General features: G+C 46.7%; 1 protein-coding gene across 2 annotated transcripts in view; it reads right to left on the bottom strand.

The window, feature by feature from the left end:
• CD247 (CD247 molecule) overlaps positions 1 to 12,010 on the bottom strand; it is a 73,020-nt gene extending 61,010 nt beyond the window's left edge. Inside the window, exon 1 of one of the 2 annotated variants that reach the window (XM_027046292.2) lies at positions 11,799 to 12,010. In XM_027046292.2, coding sequence (XP_026902093.1) covers positions 11,799 to 11,907 — 109 coding nt within the window. In that variant the 5' untranslated portion in view covers positions 11,908 to 12,010. The remainder of the gene's footprint in view (positions 1 to 11,798) is intronic. The other variant, XM_027046293.2, reaches the window with a different exon arrangement.
• Between the last annotated feature and the right edge of the window lie 9,432 nt (positions 12,011 to 21,442).

Raw genomic sequence — 21,442 nt, 5'->3', positions numbered from 1 at the left:
AGGGAAATCCTCCCAAGTCCTAAGAATCCATCCTGCCCACACTAGGTTGGGGAACAACCGAAAGGAAAATCTGGGCATGTCCCTCTTTAAGAAAATTAAACGTGGGCGCCTGGGTGCCTCAGTCGTCCAAGCATCCAACTTGATGTTAACTCAGGTCGTGATCTCACGGTTCGCGACACGGAGCCCCTCTGTGCTGACAGCGTGGAGCCCGCTTAGGATTCTCTCTCTCCCTCTCTCTCTCCCTGCTCCTCTCCACCTGTGCTCTCTCTCCCTCTCAAAATAAGTAAACGTTTTTTAAAAAGAAAATTAAATAGGTATGTTCGTTCTATGAAAATCCGATACGTGAAAACGTACACTAATGAAAATTGCTAAATTAGAAAGCAAATCCCTCCATTCCTAAATGATTTGATAACATGCTTCTAAGCATGTTTTCTGCTCATGGAGGTGGCCGGTCAGCCACCATCAGGGCCTCATGGGCAGGCTGAGCTAACACCACCCAGTCACCTGAGCTCCTGGTGGTCGCCATTCCAACGTGCCATGCATCTTCATGGGCACCTAAGACCCAAGCGGCCAGTTCAGGAAGCTCCATTTACTTACAACATGGCAACCTGGCAGCCCAGAGGACTGACGGCTGGAGCAAGAATCCAAACATCCTGGGTTCAAGTGCTGACTCTGCCCCGTACTTTCTACGTGACATTCGGCTGGTTTATTGATTTCTTGGGCAAGCGTTTCTTCCCTGGTAAAATCTCCAAGTGGAACTTGGAGATATCTATCCTCCCCAGCTCAAATATTCTGTGATTCTGTCACATCAGGCCAGCTGCACATAGAAAGACTTCCCAGAGAGGTTCCATCTACTCTTCCTGTCACTGAAGGTAAAATTCACTGGCAGCGTCAGACCGCCCCCCTACCCCAACCTAATCATGATATTACCACAAGCCACTTCTGATTACAAGGCAGTTAAACAACACGCGAGGCGCATGCTTGACGACTTTGCGAAATTAATTTCTCATAAGAATAAGTGTAAACTTAAAGTCACATTATTTTTAACAGTGCACTTAAATTGAGGCATTAATTTTTTGAATTGCATTATTTTGAATTTGCATAATTCAGAATCCAATTACATGTGACTTGTGTATTCTCTCTAAAAGGGTTTTTTAAACCTTCAAGAGAGGGAACGGAGGTAGTAAAAGAGATTGGCGATGACGCTGGGTCAGACTTGATGGAGAAAGACCATGGGTTTGAGCGAACCCACAGGACGACTATCCAAGACCATAGAGAGGATGCCCTAGAGAGGACCCAGGACCCAGAAGCACAATACAGGTTTCCTTGGGTCACCACTCTGTACTGAGTTTGAGATGACTGGCCAATTTGGAAGTTAGATTTCTCCTTCTCCTCCTCCTTCTTTCTTTTACAAAGAGAGAGAGCATGAGTGGGGGAAAGGGGACAGAGGGAAAAAGAGAGAGAATCTTAAGCAGACTCCATGCTCAGTGCAAAGCCTGATGCAGAGCTGGATCCCATGACCCTGGGATCATGACCTGAGCTGACATCAAGAGTTGGATGCTCAACTAACTGAGCCACCCAGGCACCCCTTCTTCTTCTTCTTCTTCTTCTTTTTTTAATTGAAATCACTCCCGGCTTGAATGCTGCTAGAAGATGTTCAACCCCCAAATTAAAAATCCCTAAAGAGCCAAATCCTCTCTTTATTCTTTGGCGCAGAGGAGCCATTTTGTGCTCTTCAAAATGGCTGACAGGAATCTTCTGAGGAAGCTATGGTCTGAGAACAAACTAGGGATTCGATCAACTTCAAGGCTGAGACTTTGTGTCTAGAGCCATAGCTAGAAACTAACGGATGTTGTTTTTTCCAAACCAAAGAAATCAAGAAATTGAAGATAAAAACTGCTCTCTAAATCTTCCCTTCCACATTCTCCCCGCTGCTGGGCCCTTTAGATTGCAAGAGTTCGTGATTATAACTTTATTCACAACCCATTTGAGGTTTCCAAGCAGCTCCCTCCCCAAGATGAGATGACAAAGCTTTGAAAATTAGAGGCACCCCTCCCCTCACCCCAAAGAGCTATCCTTGACGAGGCGCGCTCTGTTGAAACGGAAGGAGTTTGCTTTGTAGCAGCCTCCCTTGTGGAATTATGTATGGGAGCATTTAACAATACAGCATTTGCAATGGGCGGGTGAGAGCTGGCCAACTTTTTAAAGGGGATTTCACACACCAGGTCAGCAGGGAAATGGATAGGTGAGCTGCAGTGGATACAATTATTTGACTTTCTGAGCCGTTCTTTTTGAAGCCTCTACCCTTAATAGAAAGAAAAAGAATAATCCTCTTTGCCAACCTTTTGTAGCTCAATCTTTATTGTTCCCACTAAAATCCAAAGAAAACAGACAAGATTCATTTTGTCCAGAAAGCACGTGTGTATTTTATATAGGTCTGAGCTTTGAAGCATTGATAGTTAAGTGGGAGAAAAGACAAACATTTCTCTCTAATCTGAGGACATCAAAGGGGGAATTTCTGAAGCGCTCTGGCCTAACTCAAAATGGCCCTGGGTGGTATCTCCCGATATACCCCTCCTTTGCTACTAAACTCAGCGTGGAAATTAGCACAGGCTCGCAAAATGACGACAATTAGGCCAGACCGTACAGAAGCAGGCCTGTGGGTAAATTAAGACTTTGAGAGAACGTGACCCACTGGGCCAGGGAAGCTTTTCTTTTACTTACGGGCTCTCAGTGACTCAGTGGGCACCTCTAAGACACTGGCCTGGTCACTGGGCTGCTTGGCCAACCATCTGTAGGACTGGTTGTTTGACTTTGGGTGCAGGAGATGTGCTTGGTTACTATTTACTCATTGCTAAGTCCGGTAGCTGACCTGGACTTTTAAACAATCAAAAGTTTGAACCATCAGATTGTTCAAGTATCTGTTTGAACAATCAGATGTTAAAAATAATTGCCGGTCTGGTGCCACCAACTCTCGATGGCCAAAGTAGGCCACACCCACCTCGCTGGATTGCTTGCCATTCTATTCTGAGGGCAGAAATAAACAAAGAAAAGCACCACACGCATTTGGACGACTTTAGTCAAAACACAGAAGATGGCCACTGTGGAAAGAACTGGTGAGAACTGGGGGAGCTGGCGACGCTTTCTGCTGACGGGGAAGTTCCTGAAACTGTTTTCGTACTGGGCTTCCACTGCGCGAAAGACTCACCATCGGGAACTCTCTGGGTTGGGTTTTTAATTCTGAGTTCTGAGAACAGTACATTTTCCACCCTCTTTTGTCACCTGACTGCTGGTAACAAAGGGTAAGAGCGGGCCCAGGAGAGTCACGCATATCTGGGCTTGATTGTAAGGGGGCCTACGGGTTTCTACAGGAGGCAGTCAGCGTCTTAGTGGAGGGAGCTGGGAGGAGGAAGGACAGGACGGCGTGAAGGAAAGACAGCAGGCTCACGTCGGGAGGTGGGGACGTTCTGAGGGGAGTTGGGGGACCTGGAGACTCTGCATCTATAAGGAGGCCACCCCTCCTCTCCAGGATCCTAGCGATTCTAGTCTGGACTTCTCGCCCCCCTCCGGCACAGAATCTCTGGAAGGTGCACAGAGACGTCTCAGCTGTAGTGTGCACCTCCCCAGATTGCCGGCTGTGAGTCCAACCGACGTGCCAGGCACACCAAACCAGTCCCTGGTGCACACGGAAACACATAGGACGTGCCCGGGACATGTCCGTCAGTGCACAGATGGGCACATACGCACGCCAGGCAAAGCAGTGCGTGAACGCTGGACATCAGTGCATGCACACACACACTGGAACACACCAGAACACACACACACACACACACACACACTCGCACATGGCATCCCACACCAGCACATGCACAGTAGGGCATGGGCGCCTGCACCCCCACCACAGCACTTGGGTCAGCACGCACTGGCACACACGTTTGCTAGGACCGGACTTGGGCACAGGCTACTCCCATGGTGGAGTCACCTGGTAACAGCTGCCTTCTCCCCAGAGCAGGTCGCTCTGGCGATTCCGCCCCCTGTGGCAACAGGGGGCAACCTTCACCCCCACCCCCACCCCCAGGTTGTCTTTTTTTTTTCAATTTTTTTTAATGTTTATTTTTGAGACAGAGAGAGACAGAGCATGAGCAGGGGAGGGGCAGAGAGAGAGGGAGACACAGAATCCGAAGCAGGCTCCAGGTTCCGAGCTGTCGGCACAGAGCCCAACGCGGGGCTCGAACTCACAGACCGCGAGATCGCGACCTGAGCCGAAGTCGGAGGCTCACCCGACTGAGCCACCCAGGCGCCCCAGGTTGTCTTTTTCTATTCTTTCCCCCCTAACACCTCTTCTCTCCAATTCTCCATCACCACCCTCAGCCCGCATGATGAAAGGGCAGTTCTAACTCAGGGGCCGTCACATTATGTCTTAGACCCAGGCGGGGGTATCGCATGGAGGGGAACTGGCGAAACACAGAAACGCAGCGCTGAGTTTCTAGTATCTACAGCGACAGAGAGAAGTAGGCATTTGTTATATCCTAAATGGTGGCGTCGGCTTACGTTCTGGGCTGTCCTCCCCAAACCCCAAGGCTTGCAAAGGCAATGCACTCTTAGCCCAGCGCCCTGCAAATGTCCTGTGGAAGCTCTTGAACACTCCTGTCCCAGCCGTCCTGCCGGCCAGCTTTGGGAAGGTACCAGAAATTCACGTACGTGGTTCTTCAATGCTTCACGTACTTTTCTCTGCAGCGGATTTCTTAACTTGATTTGTTTTGCTCCAGTCACCAGCAAAAGGGTTTGCCCTCCCTGAGCTCAGCTCAAGCAAATGCAAGGGGACTCAGGGCATAAATCATTGAAGACTGCTCACAGACGTTTGTCATTCAAAGGCAATTGCCGCACTCCTTGAGGATTTTCACAAAAACAAACAAACAAGCCAAAAAACCAATCTCCACTCAGTCTGTGTGTAACACTCTACTGTTCTTTAAAATCTCACACATAAAACCTTACACACTGTATGAAGACACGTTTTTATCCAACAGATCAATTACAGGCTATTACTTAGACTCTAAACCTCTCAAATACGATTTAACCTCATTTAGCTTTACACGTTTGGTTTTCACATACACGTAGGGCAGTGGGGCTGCGGAAGGCGAACACACAGACCTGTGTCGGTTGCAAACTGAGGGCCATCCCTCCCAAGACAAGCTCCCAAACAGCTCTATTTCTCAACAGTGAAACAGAGAAGAAGGATTTTACCAAATTTGTGGGAAGCACGAGCTCAGAATTGTAGTAATGTGCCAGAGAGAAACATAATTCCGTATTAACTACCGAATATTTCATCTACTCGGCAGAAAAAAAAAAAAGCCTATTACACGAGGACACACAGCGTCAAAATTATTATTTCTTCCAAAATGGAGAGGAAAACAGTAAAGGATGCTTGCTAAAAGGAACGCCTTCACAGGTCGGCCTCAGAGTTCAGTCACCAGGGGTATGACATTGTCAAATGACGAGCGAGCACCCGGGAAAGAGGCTGCAGAGAACCCTCGAGAATGTATACACCGGACAAGGTTGTCAGAGAAACCGGCTTTGGGGCCTCGCTCTACTCTTAGGCCAGGTCATCAAAGCTCGGAGCCTCGTTGTCTGTGTTCACAAAGAGAGAACCCTACTGCTTCATCTGCTACCCGCATAGGATGGCAATGAGGACCCCGTAAGTAAGGGTGTAGGAAGTCACTTCGTAACCATAAAGGGATGACTGCGTTCAGAGAGCGGCGGTCTGGACGGGGCAGGGATCCTGCCTGTCCTTGTTTTCTAATGCTTTCTATTTATTTATTTTTCCCCCCCTTGAGCTGAAAATCAGTTGCTGAGTAGCACAAATCATAGCAGGCAAGCAAGGTGGTTGGTGGAAACTCCTGACACCTGCCCCACTGCAGTCCCGCTGCTTCAGACGGCAATCTGCTCTCTCTTCAAGTCACTTCTTACCAACCAAGTCCTTGGGTGCCCCCCCCTCCCCCGCCCCCGATACATCTGCAGTCAGGGCACGAGCATAAGGGTTAATAAGCCAGAAAACGCTGGGCCTCGTCCTTGGATTTTTCACGCCAGAGGCTCCCGCGAGAGAGTTAAAGATATTGTGATAAAGGTGGAAGTCCAGACCTAAAAAGTATTTGGCGCCGCACGGAGTCGAAGTTTAGTTTCCGAATCCTGGGAGCCAATGCCAGCGCGGTGGGGGCCGATAAGTAAATGTTCTCAAAAAGTGCCATTTCAAGACCACATGCAATTCCTTTGCTAGGTGCAAGGCACGTCCGACTCTCTCCTTTCTCATCTCACAGATGAGAAACCAAAGCCCGGAGAGAGCTGTCTGCCCAAGTTCACCCCGCGATTTAGCGACAGAGAAGAAGAAAGATGTTATCCAGCTGTCGCCCTGGGAAAAATGACGCTTGTTGTCTTTTGCAGGTTGGGAGGCTCGGGCCCACATGCTGACTGGCTACGACTTTTCGGGGAACCTTTCGTGAGCGGCACTTCTGAGTGGCGTCTCTGCTCCCCAGTACCCTGCGGGAGGCAGACATGACTGCCGCCATCTTATAGAGGAAGGACAGGCTCTGAGGGCGGCAGCTCAGAATCCAGATCTTTCTAGCTCCACGGCCCGCTCTCTCCCTCCACTGTGTAGCTGCCCCAGAGAAGACAGGACACTTGCAGATGGTCAGAGTTAGGAAACAACTCTCTTTCCTCCACTGGATCGTTTTCAACAGAAGCCTAAAGTATCCTGCGAAATGTTCTTTAATTTATTCTTTTAACTGTCAACCCGGGAGAAATTAGCCCAAGGACATAATTCAAAAGACAGTTTTAAAGCTACGTATGTAAAGATTTTTCTTGCAGGCTTAGCTATAATAACAAAAATTAGAAACAGCCCAATGTCCAACAGTAAAGAAGTAGGAAACTACGTTACATAAACTCTGGAAGTTTACATAGCAATTAAAAACCATCGTGAAGGCTAGGCATAAAAAAAAAATGCTCACGATAGATTATTAAGAAAAATAAGCACACGGAAATGCTTTTATGATGGCAACCATAAAAAGATTTGTGTACACTCTTTTTAAAATATTGGAATGGAACATAAAGAAGGAAAATTGAAGTTATTGGGCTAGCTTGTAAGATTTTGGATTTAAAAAATGCGTAACTTGCTCCGATGAGTTTGTGATATTTTTGTTAAAACACCTCAAATTAAGAGAAGGGAAAAAAGCGGTAGTTACTTGGAACATTTAGTTGGTAACTCAGACCAAATGAGACTACACCGGCTAAACTGCTTTTTTCTTCTTTCCATATTTTGAGGCAATTGTATACTGTGATTTTTGCCATCATCCACAAACTCTTATTTTTCTCCTGGTGCCTCTCATTAATGAGGTTTTTTTCTTTTTTAAGTTTATTACTTAACATTCTCCCACAGTGGATAGCCTTGTTTATTTTCTGCTTTTTCCTTAGGGTTTAAGCCAAGTCAGAAAAACGAACGTCTTTCTTCATTCGTTTATGTTTGAGATATAATATTATTTGAATCATACGAAATTATCTTGTTTGTAGGTCCAAAAACAAACAGCGGAAGTTTTATATCAAAAATTTTAATAACAGCAGATTGTATCTTAAACCATCCCAGCAACTCATTTTGAATCATTCTGTTCCCTCAAACTGTCCTGTCCCCTCCACCAGCTAAATTTTGATTGGTTGGTTGGTGGGTGGGTTTAGATTTAAATGCTAAATTCTCTAGAAGGGAAGTCCAAATAACACCATTCCAGTATATTCCTCGTAAACCATTAAAGTTACTATAACTACGTGGAAACATCTAGAATTCTTTCGTTCACCCACTTTAATTCATTTGACACGTATTTATTGTGTGTGGGCTCAACTCATGGCAGTGTGCTAAGAGCTAGGCACCTCTCTAAACAAGACTGAGGTGTCTTTTCCCTTGGGGAACATAGACTCCTTTTTGCAGGCTGGGAGGGATGGCTAAGAAAGGTGGTGACTCACCAGATCAGTTTGTTTCAACTAACGTGCCAAGTGACTGACTGGTTTGGATTCTTTTTTAAGCAGATTGACTGAATGTTTGCTCAAATTGATTCAATCTACCATCAGGTCATTGTTAATAAGAACTCGCCTTGGCCCGATAAGAGAAGAAGTCTATATTGAGCTGTCCCCGCTGTTTATTTAATCCATTAGCTGACCACAGGTACACATGACTCAGGAGAAAAAGACTCCCGAAGGGTGTCTTTGGACAGCTCTAATGCAAAACAGTTCCCGAAGAAGTGCCTTAACTGTTCTAAATAAAACACAAGACACGATGCCTGGGGGACTCTCGAAAGTAAGAGTGGACATCCAGTAAAAGTTAAATCTAATTTTTTAAAGACAAAGGCAAAAATAAAAAAACATTTTTCAAAACCTACAGCAGTGGTCAGTTACCTAAGGGACAGCTTCCCAGAACTGTTTCTGGGGGACATTTCACAGCAGTGGGGTCTCTAAGCCAGCGAGTGGGAGAAACGCCAAAGGAGAGAACTTAAGTAGCTCATCTGGATGAGCAGTGCCAGTGACAGGACGTCGAAATATTGGTGAAAATGCCATTGTCCTGTACCACCTAGGAGTTCCCCTCGTCCAGCTCTGAGCAGCTTAAGCAGAGATCTGGCATTCGAGACGTTTGCATTTAAATACCCAGTCACTGGACACCCATGCCAAGCATTCAGCTTCGAGATCTGTGTGGCCACCCCAACCAGTGACGAGCTGGTGGACTTTGTCCTCTAATTTCCTCCCCCTAACTATTTAGATTATACACTTGGGAGCATGTTTTCACTTTGGGGGAGTATCCCCTACAGAATAAGTGTCTTAAAAAAAGGAAAATGGCGGTTCTAACGCTCATCCGGTGACCTGCCCAAGCTTTGATCCTTGTTCACAGTTGCCCCCCCCCCCCCCCCCCGCTCACATGTTCCTGTGCTGTAGGCTCAGAAATCAAAAGGAGGATGAGTGGGGCTTCGACGGATGGAGAAAATGTCCAGTGCTGTTTACAACCCAGCTGAGAGCAAATTAAGAATTCTAACCATGGGTTTCCACTTCCTGTTGCTAGATGTTGAGAACAAGAAAACAGACCGTGATGTAATAATAGTAATAATTAATACAGCTTCCATGTATTGGCTGTCTGCTATGTATCGAGCATATTACATTCATTTCTCACCTTCACAGTTCTGCAAGGAAAGTTATCCTTACTTTAGAGGGGAGAAAACTAAGGCCCAGAGAGGTTAAGTAACCTGCCTACCGTTGCACAGCTAGGAAAGTGGCAACGCCGGGATTCCATCTATGATTGGCCTGACTTTTGCCACCACATCCAGCCATCTCCTTGAAAGTAGAGCGGCAAACCAGCCTGGGGGGCCTGCTTTTCCTGAGGGTTTGTGGCCGCGCTGCATCTCTTGTCTGGAGAAAGGACAACGGCCACACTGACCAGCTGGAAGCATTCTTGGCCCCAGTGGGGTAGGGAGGTAGGGGTACTGAGTAGCTGAGGGCCCTGCAGGCAAAAGCATGCCCCTGCCGCTAGGCACACCCCCTTTGTCGCGACTAGCCTCAGACCCCGGCGACCGGCTTGGCAGACTCTCACCCAGGGAGACCTCCTCCCGTGGAGACGCTAGGTCATTATTTGCTTTGAGCCTCATGATCTGGGCATTTCCATAAAAGGCACATGGAAAGATCTCTAAAAGGCAGGCTTTTAAAAAGTTTGGAGGGGCGCCCGGGTGGCTCAGTCGGTGGAGCGTCCGACCTCGGCTCAGGTCATGACCTCGCAGTTGGTGAGTTCGAGCCCCGCGTCGGGCTCTGTGCTCAGAGCCTGGAGCCTGCTTCGGATTCTGTGTCTCCCCCTCTCTCGCCCCCTCCCCCGCTCACGCTCGGTCTCTCTGTCAAAAATAAATAAACATTAAAAAAAAAATTTTTTTTTAAAGAGTTTGGAGATAGGTAACTTCATTGAGCAAGAAAAGAGAGACCTCAGCTCACATTCTGTCAGCGGCCTTTCCGCGGAGCAAAGTTGTAAAGGCAACACGATGCCATTCGCAGCCCTGGGGGTTACAGGCCCAAGTCTCTCCTCACCTCACCTCAACTGGGCTGAACGCTTGGAAGAACCTTCTCGGGGAGTAGCTGAAAGGGCCGTCCCCACACCAGCACAGCAAGGGGCCTCGCACGATGGCAAATCCCGTCCATCCTGTTTCTTCCTCCTGGGCGCTGTGCGTGGAACTGGGCACGGCCCGCATCTCGTCTGCTGGGTGGGGTCTTGTTTGTCACGCGTGGCAGCCACCGCCACCCAAGCAGCTTTTTTTTTTTTTTTTTCCCCTCATCTAACTCTAGTTTGCTGCTACCTTGGCCCCGAGGCCAACACAAACGGACCGGTGAGGAAACCGTGTAGCAGAAGTACCTCGCGGCCTGAAGCCCAGGGTCTGAAGCCACTGCTGTCAGCTGTTCCCCTGAAATCACTGAATTCACTGGCTACTGTGGCATCAGGGACCCTCTTGTCCCCCGCATGCAGGACGGGCCCGGGACTTGCTCTGGGGCCCTCACCTCACAGGGCCGTGTGACTCACACCCAACAAGGCTCTTCCGAGAAGAACGCTGCGACCTTACAGAGTTTTCAGAACCCCTGAGGTGTCAGGCTGGGACTGTGCCATGTTCCCTGTCAGGAACAGAAGCACCAGGGGCCTCCCCTGCCCTCTCAGCACTGTCGCCAAATGCTCTCCCGCACTGAGGTGACCCGTGACGTGGAGAAGGGACATGTGTTTGTGACCTGTCTTCCTGTGTCTTTAGGTTCAAATACAGCTGGTCCTGTTTCTGGTAAAAATGCCATGATACCAATCTCCTGAGACAGTCTATTTTGTCTTTCTTTTCACATGTGGTCTTCATAATGTGGCCTAGACAACACAGTGGCAGTGAAAGGATTCTAGAAAAGCCCTGCTCCCGCGAGCTAAAATGAGGTGAGGAGTAAGTTCTCTCGCTGGTCGGTTGTTACTCACGATGGCGACTTAACAGGTCACATCCTCTCATCCGTCCCTACGTTCCGTCAGCGTCTCTAGCTTTTTGGCCTCAGATAGAGGGCTGCTTGCAGTGAGGGTGGTGGCTGAGTCACTGAGCCACGATGGGTGTGTCCCAGGGCAGCCTCTGGCCGTGGGGGGGGAGGGGGAGGGCAGGGGCAGCCATGACAGAGCTGAGTGGAGACACGGGCCCGGAGGAAGGCCCCTTCTGTCCTTCATGGACATCGCTGCTCAGTCCCTGCCCCGTCCAGGTGCTTCAAGTCAGCCAGAGTCACAGCCGTGACCCTGTCTGACCGAGAGAAGTGTTTTTTGTTGGCAAAGGACAAAGGAAAGAGGCCAAGTGACGGAGCCAGCCAGGGGGTACGAGGAGAAGACGCAGAGACGAGACGAGCGTCGCAGTATGAAAAGTGGCCTGGCTGACGTGTTCTCATCCCATCCAGCGTCTGTTAAATACTCCCTCTCTTTTTCTCTGCACTGGGCCTGCCTCAGTCGCTCCTCTGCCCCCTTCCTCCCTGTCCTTTCCCCTCCATGGACTGTCCTCTCTTCTGTTAGCACTAGAAACACCTGTATTGGGGGCAGGTGTGCGTTGAAGCAGCTGGGTCTGAGCCGATGCCCAGCTCGGCTGCAAGGGAGCAGATCCAACCTGCTCAGCTTCGAAAGAGACGCCAGCTCCTCGCTACCCCTCCGCTGCGTACCCCCCCCCCCCCCCCCCCCCGCACACACGCAAGAAGAGTTTCTGGAAGTTCCTTGCCATCCATCTGTCCGGCCTTACCTGTTCCTGGGAGCTGTGCCTGCAGCAGGGCCATGATGACAAGCACCTTCCACATCACCTTGTCCTTTCCCCCAGGGTGGCACCAGGAGGCCGAGGCTGTGGCAGCCATGGCTGGGACCCAGAAGAGAGACGGTGTCTCTGCTTTGTGCTGCTGCCTCCTCAGGAAGTAGAGGACTGTGGGGCCTTTGAGAAGGCAGACACCTGCCAGCAAGGCCAAGAAACGCACTCCCCCTTTCGGTTCATAGGCAGGAAGCTCTGGAGGTTTGAGGGTTTGAGGGGTGTGTGTGTGTGTGTGTGTGTCTACATCTTGCTTTTTCTCTCATTTAACCATTGCTTTACTCTCCTTCTCTCCTAATTTTTGTCTAATTTTTATCTAACTCCTCTCTTGATGGGTAAAGCCAGTCCCTAGGCGAACAGGAGTTCCCAATGCGTGCAAGGACATTTTCTTGGACTTACATATTTTATAGATGTTGGTGAGATGGCAGAGCTCTGGATCCAGGAGAAATGCAGAGACAGAATACCTGGGCTTTGGTGCCTATCTCTGCTACCCAGGTGCTGTGTGGCCTTCAGTAACTCACTCAGCGTCTCTAGACATCAGCATCCTTGCCTGTAAAGCAAATGGCTGGAGTAGATCTGAGGCTACAGACCCAAACTTGGCCTTGAGTTGGAACCACATAGTATTTCAAATGCTTTTGCTGGTCGTCAACATTGAAACGCTGGCATAATTTACAATAATAAAAAGATAAATACCTACAAACAAAGGTAATGAAAAGTGTTAGTTAGATCTATATGAAATACATTTTAAAACATTACTGAAGGATGCAGAAGGGACCTGGGTATATGGAAAAGTCTATGGTCTTTGATAATCTTTTTTTTTTTTTTAATTTTTTTTTTAGTGTTTATTTATTTTTGAGACAGAGAGAGAGAGCATGAACGGGGAGGGTCAGAGAGAGCTGGAGACACAGGATCGGAAGCAGGCTCCAGGCTCTGAGCCGTCAGCCCAGAGCCCGACTCGGGGCTTGAACTCACAGACCGTGAGATCATGACCTGAGCCGAAGTCGGAAGCTCAACTGACTGAGCCACCCAGGCGCCCCAATGGTCTTTGATAATCTTAAGAAGACTACAATTCTTTGTAAACGAATCAACCCATTCCACTAAAAGTATCAACACACAAATAAAACTCCTACAATTCAACAATAAGAAAACATAACCCAATTAAAAATTGGCCAAAGATGAGGCGCCTGGGTGGCTCAGTCAGTTAAGCGGCCGACTTCAGCTCAGGCCATTATCTCGCGGTTCACGAATTCAAGCCCTGCGTTGGGCTCTGTGCTGACAGCTCAGAGCCTGGAGCCTGCTTCAGATTCTGGGTCTCCCTCTCTCTCTCTGCCCCTACCCCGCTCAAGCTCTGTCTCTCTCTGTCTAAAAAATAAATAAACATTAAAAAAAGAATTGGCCAAAGATCAAAATAGATACTTCTCCAAAGAAGATAAGCACACAAGAAGGATCTCAACATCGTTAGTTATTAGATAAATGCAAAGCAAAACTGCAGTGACATTGGCCATGGAAACATTGTTCTCAAGATGTCTCCTCAGGCAAGGGAAACAGGAACAAAATTGGGACTATTTTTAAAAACTATTGGGAATACACCAAAATAAAAATTTTTTGCATAGTGAAGGAAATTATCAACAAAATGACAGGGCAACCTATTGAATGGGAGAAGATATTTGCAAATGACATATGCAATAAGGGGTTAATATCTAAAATACATGAAGAACTTAAACAACTCAACACCCAAAACTGATTAAAAATGGGCAAAAGACCTGAATAGACATTTTTCCAAAGAAGACATCCAGATGACCAAGTGACATGAAAAGGTGCTCAACATCACTCATCATCAGGAAATTGCAAATTAAAACCACAATGAGGGGAGCCTGGGTGGCTCAGTCAGTTGAGCATCCGACTCTTTTTTTTTTTTAATTTTTTTTAACGTTTTATTTATTTTTGAGACAGAGAGAGACAGAGCATGAACAGGGGAGGGGCAGAGAGAGAGGGAGACAGAATCGGAAGCAGGCTCCAGGCTCTGAGCCATCAGCCCAGAGCCCGACGCGGGGCTCGAACCCACGAACCGCAAGATCGTGACCTGAGCCGAAGTCGGACGCTCAACCGACTGAGCCACCCAGGCGCCCCTGCAGCATTATATTTAAAATAGCCAGGATACAGAAGCAACCCAAGTATTCATCCACAAGTGAACGGATAAAGAAGATATGGTATACATAAACTACGGAATATTACTCAGCCACAGAAAAGAGTGACATCTTGCCGTTTGCAACAACATGGGTGGATGTAGAGGGTATAACGCTAAGTGAAAGAAGTCAACCAGAGAAAGACAAATACCATATGATTTCACTCGTATGCGGGAATTTAAGAACCAAAACAAATGAACAAAGAGAAAAAGAGACCAAAAAAAAAAAAAAACCAGACTCTTTGATACAGAGAACAAACTGGCGGTTGCCAGAGGGGAGGGGAATTGGGGGCTGGGTAAAAGAAAAGAAGAAGAAGAAGAAGAAGAAGAAGGAGGAGGAGGAGGAGGAGGAGGAGGAGGAGAAGAAAAACCCATAGTGAGATCCTACTTCACACCCCCTAGGGTGGCTAAAATAAAAAAGACAATTAGTGTTGGGGAGGGTATACAGAAATTGGGACCCTCAGGGACACCTGGATGGCTCAGTTAAGCAACAGACTTTGGCTCAGGTCATGATCTCTCAGCTTGTGAGTTCGAGCCCCGCGTCGGGCTCCATGCTGACAGCTCAGAGCCTGGAGCCTGCTTTGGATTCTGTGTCTCCCTCTCTCTGCTGCTCCCCCGCTCATGCTCAGTCTCTCTCTCTCTCTCTCAAAAATAAATGAACATTAGAAAAAAATTTAAAAAAAACAAAGAAATTGGAATCGCATACATTGCTGGTGAAAATGTAAAATGATAAAGCCTTTGTAGAAACTAATTTGGCAGTTCCCCAAAGAAGTCAAACAGAGTTGTCATAGGACACAAAAATTATGCCTCTAGGCATAGACCCAAGAGAATTGAAAACACATGTCCACACAGTATTATCATAATAGGCCCAAATTGGAAACAAGCCAACTAGGGAATGGTAAACAAATGTGGTATATCCCCCAAATGGAATGTGATTCAGGCATAAAAAGGGATGAAGAGGTAAGAGGTCTCTTTTTGGGGTGGCAGAAACTTCTAGAATTAGATGGTGGGATAGTGTACAACACAGTGAACATAGTAAAAGTCATTCAGATTACATTTTAAAATGGTAAGTGCGATGTTACGTGAATTATATCTCAATGCAAAAAAAAAAAAACGTTAAAACAAGCAATATTAGTTCTGTTTTTGTAAGTAATTTCTCATGGTCTATGGTTTGCTTTTTCATTCTCTTAATGGTATTTTTTGATGGAAATGTTTTAATTCTGATGATACCCAATTTATCAATTTTTTTCTCTTATGGTTTGTGCTTATGTTCTATACCCAATTTGTTGGGAGCTTTTAGCATGAAAAGAGGTTGTGTTTTGTCAAAAGCTTTTTCTGCACCTATCAGGATAATCCTATGACCTTCATCCTTCATTCTATTCACGTGGTGTATCATGTTTATGGATTTGCATGTGTGAAGCCATCCTGGAGTCTCCAGGCTAAGTCCACGTGATTAGGGTGTACAATTCTTTTTTTTTTTTTAATTTTTTTTAACGTTTATTCATTTTTGAGAGACAGAGAGCATGAGCGGGGAAGGGGCAGAGAGAGAGGGAGACACAGAATCTGAAGCAGGCTCCAGGCTCTGAGCTGTCAGCCCAGAGCCCAACGCCAGGTTCAAACTCATGAACTGCAAGATCATAACCTGAGCCGAAGTCAGATGTTTAACCAACTGAGCCACCCAGCCATCCTGAGAAAATTTTGATTACTGACCCATTAGTAGTGCAGGATTATGTGGTTAAATTTCTACATATTTGTGAATTTTCCAGTTTTCTTCTTCTAATTGATTTCTGGTTTTATACTCTTGTGGTCAGAAAAGACACTTGGTATGATTTTGACCTTCTTAGGTTTGCTAAGATTTGTTTTGTGATCTATCGTACGATCTATCATGGAGAATGTTCCATGTGCACTTGAGAAGAATGTGTTCTCTGCTGCTGGATGGAATGTTCTGCATATGTGTAATAAGTTTATTTGGTCTAAAGTGTGGCTCCAGTCCAACGTTTCCATATTGATTTTCTGTCTGGATGATCTGTCTGTTGTTGAAAGCAGGGTATTGAACTCTATTATTATTGTACTGTTGCCTAATTCTCCCATTAGATCCGTTAGTATCTACTTAATTACATTTAGGTGCTCTGACATTGGATGTGTATACATTTATGACTGTTATGTCCTCTTGAAGAAATGACCTCTTTATTATTAGGTAATGATCTTCTTTACCTTTGTTACATTTTTTTTGAATTAAAGTCTATTTTGTCAGATATAAGTGTAACTACCCCTGCTCTCTTTAGGTTTTGACTTGCCTGTTAGGAACATCTTTTTCTGTCCCTTCACTTTAAGCCCTTAAAACTGAAGTGAGTCTCTTACAGGCAGCATATAGTTGGGTCTTGCCTTTTTTTTTTTTTTTTTAAAATTCATCCAGTCATTCTCTGTTTTCTAATTGAAGAATTTAATTCATTTACATTTAGTAGAGTTAATTATTGATACTAACGTCATCTTATTACTTGTTTTCTGGCTGGTTTGTAGTTCCCTTGATTCTTCCTCCCTCTCTTGCTTCCTTCCTTTGTGAACTGATGCTTTTCTGTAGTGGTAAGCTTTGACTCCCTTCTCCTTATCTTTCGTGACTCTACTATAGATTTTTGCTTTGTATTTACGATGACACTTACTTAAAACATCTTTTAGATATAACAATCTAATTTACACTAGTAACAACTTAACTTCAATCACATACAAAAACTCTACCCTTTTGCTCTCCCCTTTTATGTTTTTTTTTTATTATTATTTTATTTTGAGAGAGAGTGAGGGACAGCACACGCAGGAGCAGGGGAAGGAGCAGAGAGAGAAGGAGAGAGAATCCCAAGCAGGCTCTGCGCTCTCAGTGCAGAGCCTGACACAGGGCTTGGTCCCACAAACCATGAGATCGTGACCTGAGCTGAAATCAAGAGTCAGATGCTTAACTGACTGAGCCACTCAGGCTCTCCTTCTTTTATGTGTTTGATGTCACAATTCACCCATTTTTATTTATTAAATGTGTATTTATTAAAATTATTATAGCTATAGTTATTTTTAATACTCCTGACCTTTAACCTTTATACTAGAATTAAATGGTTAACACAGCACCATAATACAGTCTTAGGGTATTCTGAATTCGACTATATACACTTACCTTAACTAGTGTGTTGTACGTTTTTATATGTTTCACATTACTAATTTCAGCTTGAAGGACCCCTTTAAGCATCTCTCCTGAGGCAGGTCTCCTGGTGGTGAACTCCCTCGGCTTTTGTTTGTCTGGGGAAATCTTTATTTCTCCTTCATTTCTGAAGGTTAACTTTGTTGGGTAGAGTATTGTCGGTTGGCAGTTTTTTCTTTCAGCACTTTGAATATATCGTCCTACTCTCTCCCTGCCTGTAAGTTCTCTGCTAATGAACTTATAAGGGTTCCTTTATAAGGTACCAGCTTCTTTTTTCTTGTTGTTTTTGAGATTCTCTTTATGTTTTCTTTTTCACAGTTTTATTGGGATGTGTCTCAAAGAAGATCTCTTTAATTTGAGTTTGTCGTATGACCTATGAGCTTCATAAACTTGGATATCCCAATCTCTCTCCAGGTTTGGAAAATTCTTGGCCACTGTTTCTTTCAGTAATCTTTCTGTCTCCTTCTCCTTCTCTTCTTCTGGGACTCCAATAATTCACAAACTGTTTTTTTGTTTTTGTTTGTGTTTGATTTTGTTTGTTTTTGCTGGTATCCCGTGGATCACGTAGACTTTCTTCACTTTTTTTCATTTTTTCTCTTTGTTCTCTGACTGGATAATTTCAAAGTTCCAGTCTTCCAACACACAGATTCTTTTTTCTGCTTGATCTATTTTGCTGTTGACGGTCTTTACTGTATTTTTCACTCATTGTCTTCTTCAGCTCCAGAGTTTGTTTATTTTTTTAATTTCTCTTTGTTAAAATTCCCATTTTGTTCATGTCTCATTTTATTGACTTCCTGAATCATCTTTCTGTGTTTTCCTGTAGCTCAGTGACTTCCTTAAAACATCTATTTTGAATCCTTTGGTAAAACACAGCTCTCCACGCCTTTGGAATCAGTTACTGGAAGATTACTGTGGTCCTTTGGTGGTGTCATGTTTCACTACTTTTTCATGTTCCCCGGAGTTTTGTGTTGCTGTCTTCACATCTGAAGTAGCAGTGACCTCCTCCAGTCTTTACTGATTGCCTTTGGGGGAAAATATCTTCCATCAGCCGTGCTAGGGATTCTGGGACTTTCCCAAACCTTCTGTAGACATGTCTGCTCCACACTCTTTGCTCCCTCCTGTGGCAGAATTCATAAACTTGTACGCCCTTTCTCGGTCTTGTGACGTGCCAGGCCACCTGCTGAGAGCCTCCTTTTCGCTTTCCCAAGGGTGGTGCTAAAGCTAAGTTTGTGGTCACTCCCTGGTCCACGGATTCAGGTTGGCCTTCTGTGCACACTCCTGGTAATCTGCCAACACTTGCCCGCACTGGCGCCATCAGGAACACACCCGGGGAGCCAGGTGTGTAGCGAGGCACCCAGAGCACTGGGGTGTCTGTGAGCCAGCTGGGGGGGACCGACAGGCAAGGCATCCCCAGCAGCTCGTGGGCTGGCTTCTTGATGGGATCCACAAGGCAGTTAGTAAGATTCACATCCCTTTAACATGCTCCAAGTGTCCTATCTTCCCAGTCTCTTCCTGCCCAGTCAACATGCCCAGTCTCTTCCCAAGTCATGTAGCTGGTGATTCAGTAGCCTGGATGGAACGAGAGAGAAGCGAGACTCCGTATCCCTCACAACTGGGAAAGCCAAGCACTCACTCCTATGCTCTCACTTTCCCCCGCAGGAGAAATCACGGGGGCCAAGAGATCTTAGCCCCCGAGCTGTACCACCTCAGGGGCGGGGTGACGCATACAAATTCAAGTTGTTCCTCTTAACCACCTTGATGTACCCAAACTCGTATTTTTTTCTTGTTTTTCCAACAGTGTTGCAACTTCCTCTCTGGTCTCTGGACTTCCGCAAAGATTCTCTTTGTGGGTGACTGAGGCAGTGTTTTCCAGGAGCGCCCAGACGGCGGCTGAGAGGAGCTAGTTCATGGGTCCCTGTAGGGTCCACAGCAGGGACTGAGACCTGTCTGCCTGTTACCTGATGCACAGGTGGGCAAGACTCCTCTCAGATCCCTTGGCATATGGTGCTGGATCCCAGGGCTCCCACAAGGGCACTTTTGTCCATGGACCGATGCCAAATTGTTATTAAGGGTGGGACATGAACAAGGGATGTCTTATTCAGACATGTTGCTGATGTCACTCCAATTTTGCTCTGAAGCATCGGTTACCGTCTTGGTGAGGCTGCCAAATCAAGGAGAGCAAATCAGCCGCATTCTCCCTGGAACTCATACCCCGAAAGAGTGAAACAGGACCTGGAAACACCCCCTGTTCACTTCCCCTGTTTGGACCCATCCCAGGAGCGGCTCGCGGTCTGTGGCTCCACGAACACTGTTCCAGTAAATTTCCTTTTCGCTGAGATTACTCAGAGCAAGTTCCTGTTGCTTGCCACCAAATGATCCTAACTTACACACTGAGACTTTTGGAAGCTGCATTAGCTTTCTATCGCTGCATAACAGATTATCACAAACTTCGTGGCTTAAACCAACGCAAACTTCTTATTTCACAGTAACGTAGATCAGAAGTGCAGGCACAGCATGACTGGATTCTCTGCTCAGCTTCCTGTGAGGCTCAAATAAAGGTAGGTTGACTGGGGTGGCAGTTCCCATCCGAGGCTCAGGAACGTGTTCTAAGGTCTGTGGTTGTTGGCAAAATCTACTCCCTTACAAATATGGAACCGAGGTCCCAACTTTCTTGCAAACTATTAGGCAGGACTGCTTTCAGAAGCCAGAGAAAACCTGCCGTTCCTTGAATGTGGCCCCACAGGCAGTCCATGGCATGATGTTTGCCTTCCCCCCGGGCCAACCAGAGCCCATCTCTCACTTCTGCAACCAGCTTGAAAAACTGCTTTTAAAGGGTTTACCTGATTAGGTCAGGCCCACCCAGGATAACATCACATAATCGCAGGAGTGATATCTCATCGTATTCACAGGCCCTTCCCATAAACAAGGAGATTGTACAGGGTGTATATACACCAACGTATGGAAATTCTGGAGGCCATCTCACAGTCCTGTCTCCCAAAGAGAAGCTGTAAGAAGCTCCTTCCTTCTTCCTCTGTGAAGATTAGATGCGCCTGGTATCTATCTTTTTTAAAAATTTTTTTAATGTTTATTTATTTTTGAGAGAGAGACAGAGTGCAAGCAGGGAGGGGCAGAGAGAGAGGGAGTCACAGAATCCAAAGCAGGCTCCAGGCTCTAAGCTGTCAGCACAGAGCCCGATGCGGGGCTCGAACCCACGAACTGTGAGATGATGACCCGAGCCGAAGTCGGACGCTTAATTGACTGAGCCACCCAGGTGCCCCTAAAAGATTTTCAAAGGTGGCAAGAGGTGGCAGAAACAAGCTGGGAAGTGGGTAAAATTAAAGAGATGCTGTCAGGGGAAGAGAAGAATTCTAACCGACTGCGAATTGCCATCGGTAGTCAAGGGGCTTCCACGGGAAAGAGCTGCTTCTGCTTCAATGGGGACCTTGTGTCCCCGGTCACTCTAGTGTATACGTCATATTTACTCTTCGTACTGACTCAGCAAGGTAGTCAATATTGCTTGTACAGTTCCCTTTTGATAGTTACAGAAGCCGAGACTCAGAAAGATGAAGTAATTTGCTCAAGGTCACAAGGCTGCTAAGTGGCCGGAGCAGGACTGGAACTCAGGTTTTCCCAGTGCTGGTCCGCAGTGGTGGAAAGACACGAGCCCGGGTTCGAATCCCAGCCCTACCATGTGCTGGCTGACGGTGTGCTCCTCGGCGGACGATTGGAGGAATGAGTAAAATACGTTATGTGCCCAGAATAGGTGTTGGGAAGAATCGGTTCCATGTACACCATTCAGGGGAGGTGACATTCCTCATCGTGGCCTGGGGAAAGGACTCCAGGGGTGAGATGCTGTGCGCAAAGTCCTTCTGGGAATGACAGGTGCCCCAAGGGAGTGAGGAGGGTTGCTGATGGGGCGGGTGGCATGGACAAGTCCTCTGGAGGGAGGGAGGTCTCCGACCCTGGGCAGGGCCCCCGTGTGCTTCCTCGTCTTGAACCTCACAGCTCTTGGGCACCACGTTGGAACGCACTGTCTCTGCCCCGTGTTGATCCGGCCCCTGGGCTGGTGGAGGCGATAAGTGTAGCCACAGAAGCCTATCAAGTCCATTCCTGGGCATCTGAGCAAACCCAAAATCATCATCTGCAATGAGCGAGCTTCAAACCGGGAGATGCCAGGGCATCTGAGAGCCCGGATATTCTCCACCATTCCTATGGCTT

Source organism: Acinonyx jubatus, chromosome E4 (genome assembly GCF_027475565.1).
Source record: "Acinonyx jubatus isolate Ajub_Pintada_27869175 chromosome E4, VMU_Ajub_asm_v1.0, whole genome shotgun sequence".
Classification (NCBI taxonomy): domain Eukaryota; kingdom Metazoa; phylum Chordata; class Mammalia; order Carnivora; family Felidae; genus Acinonyx; species Acinonyx jubatus.
This window is presented reverse-complemented; position numbering and strand designations above follow the sequence as displayed.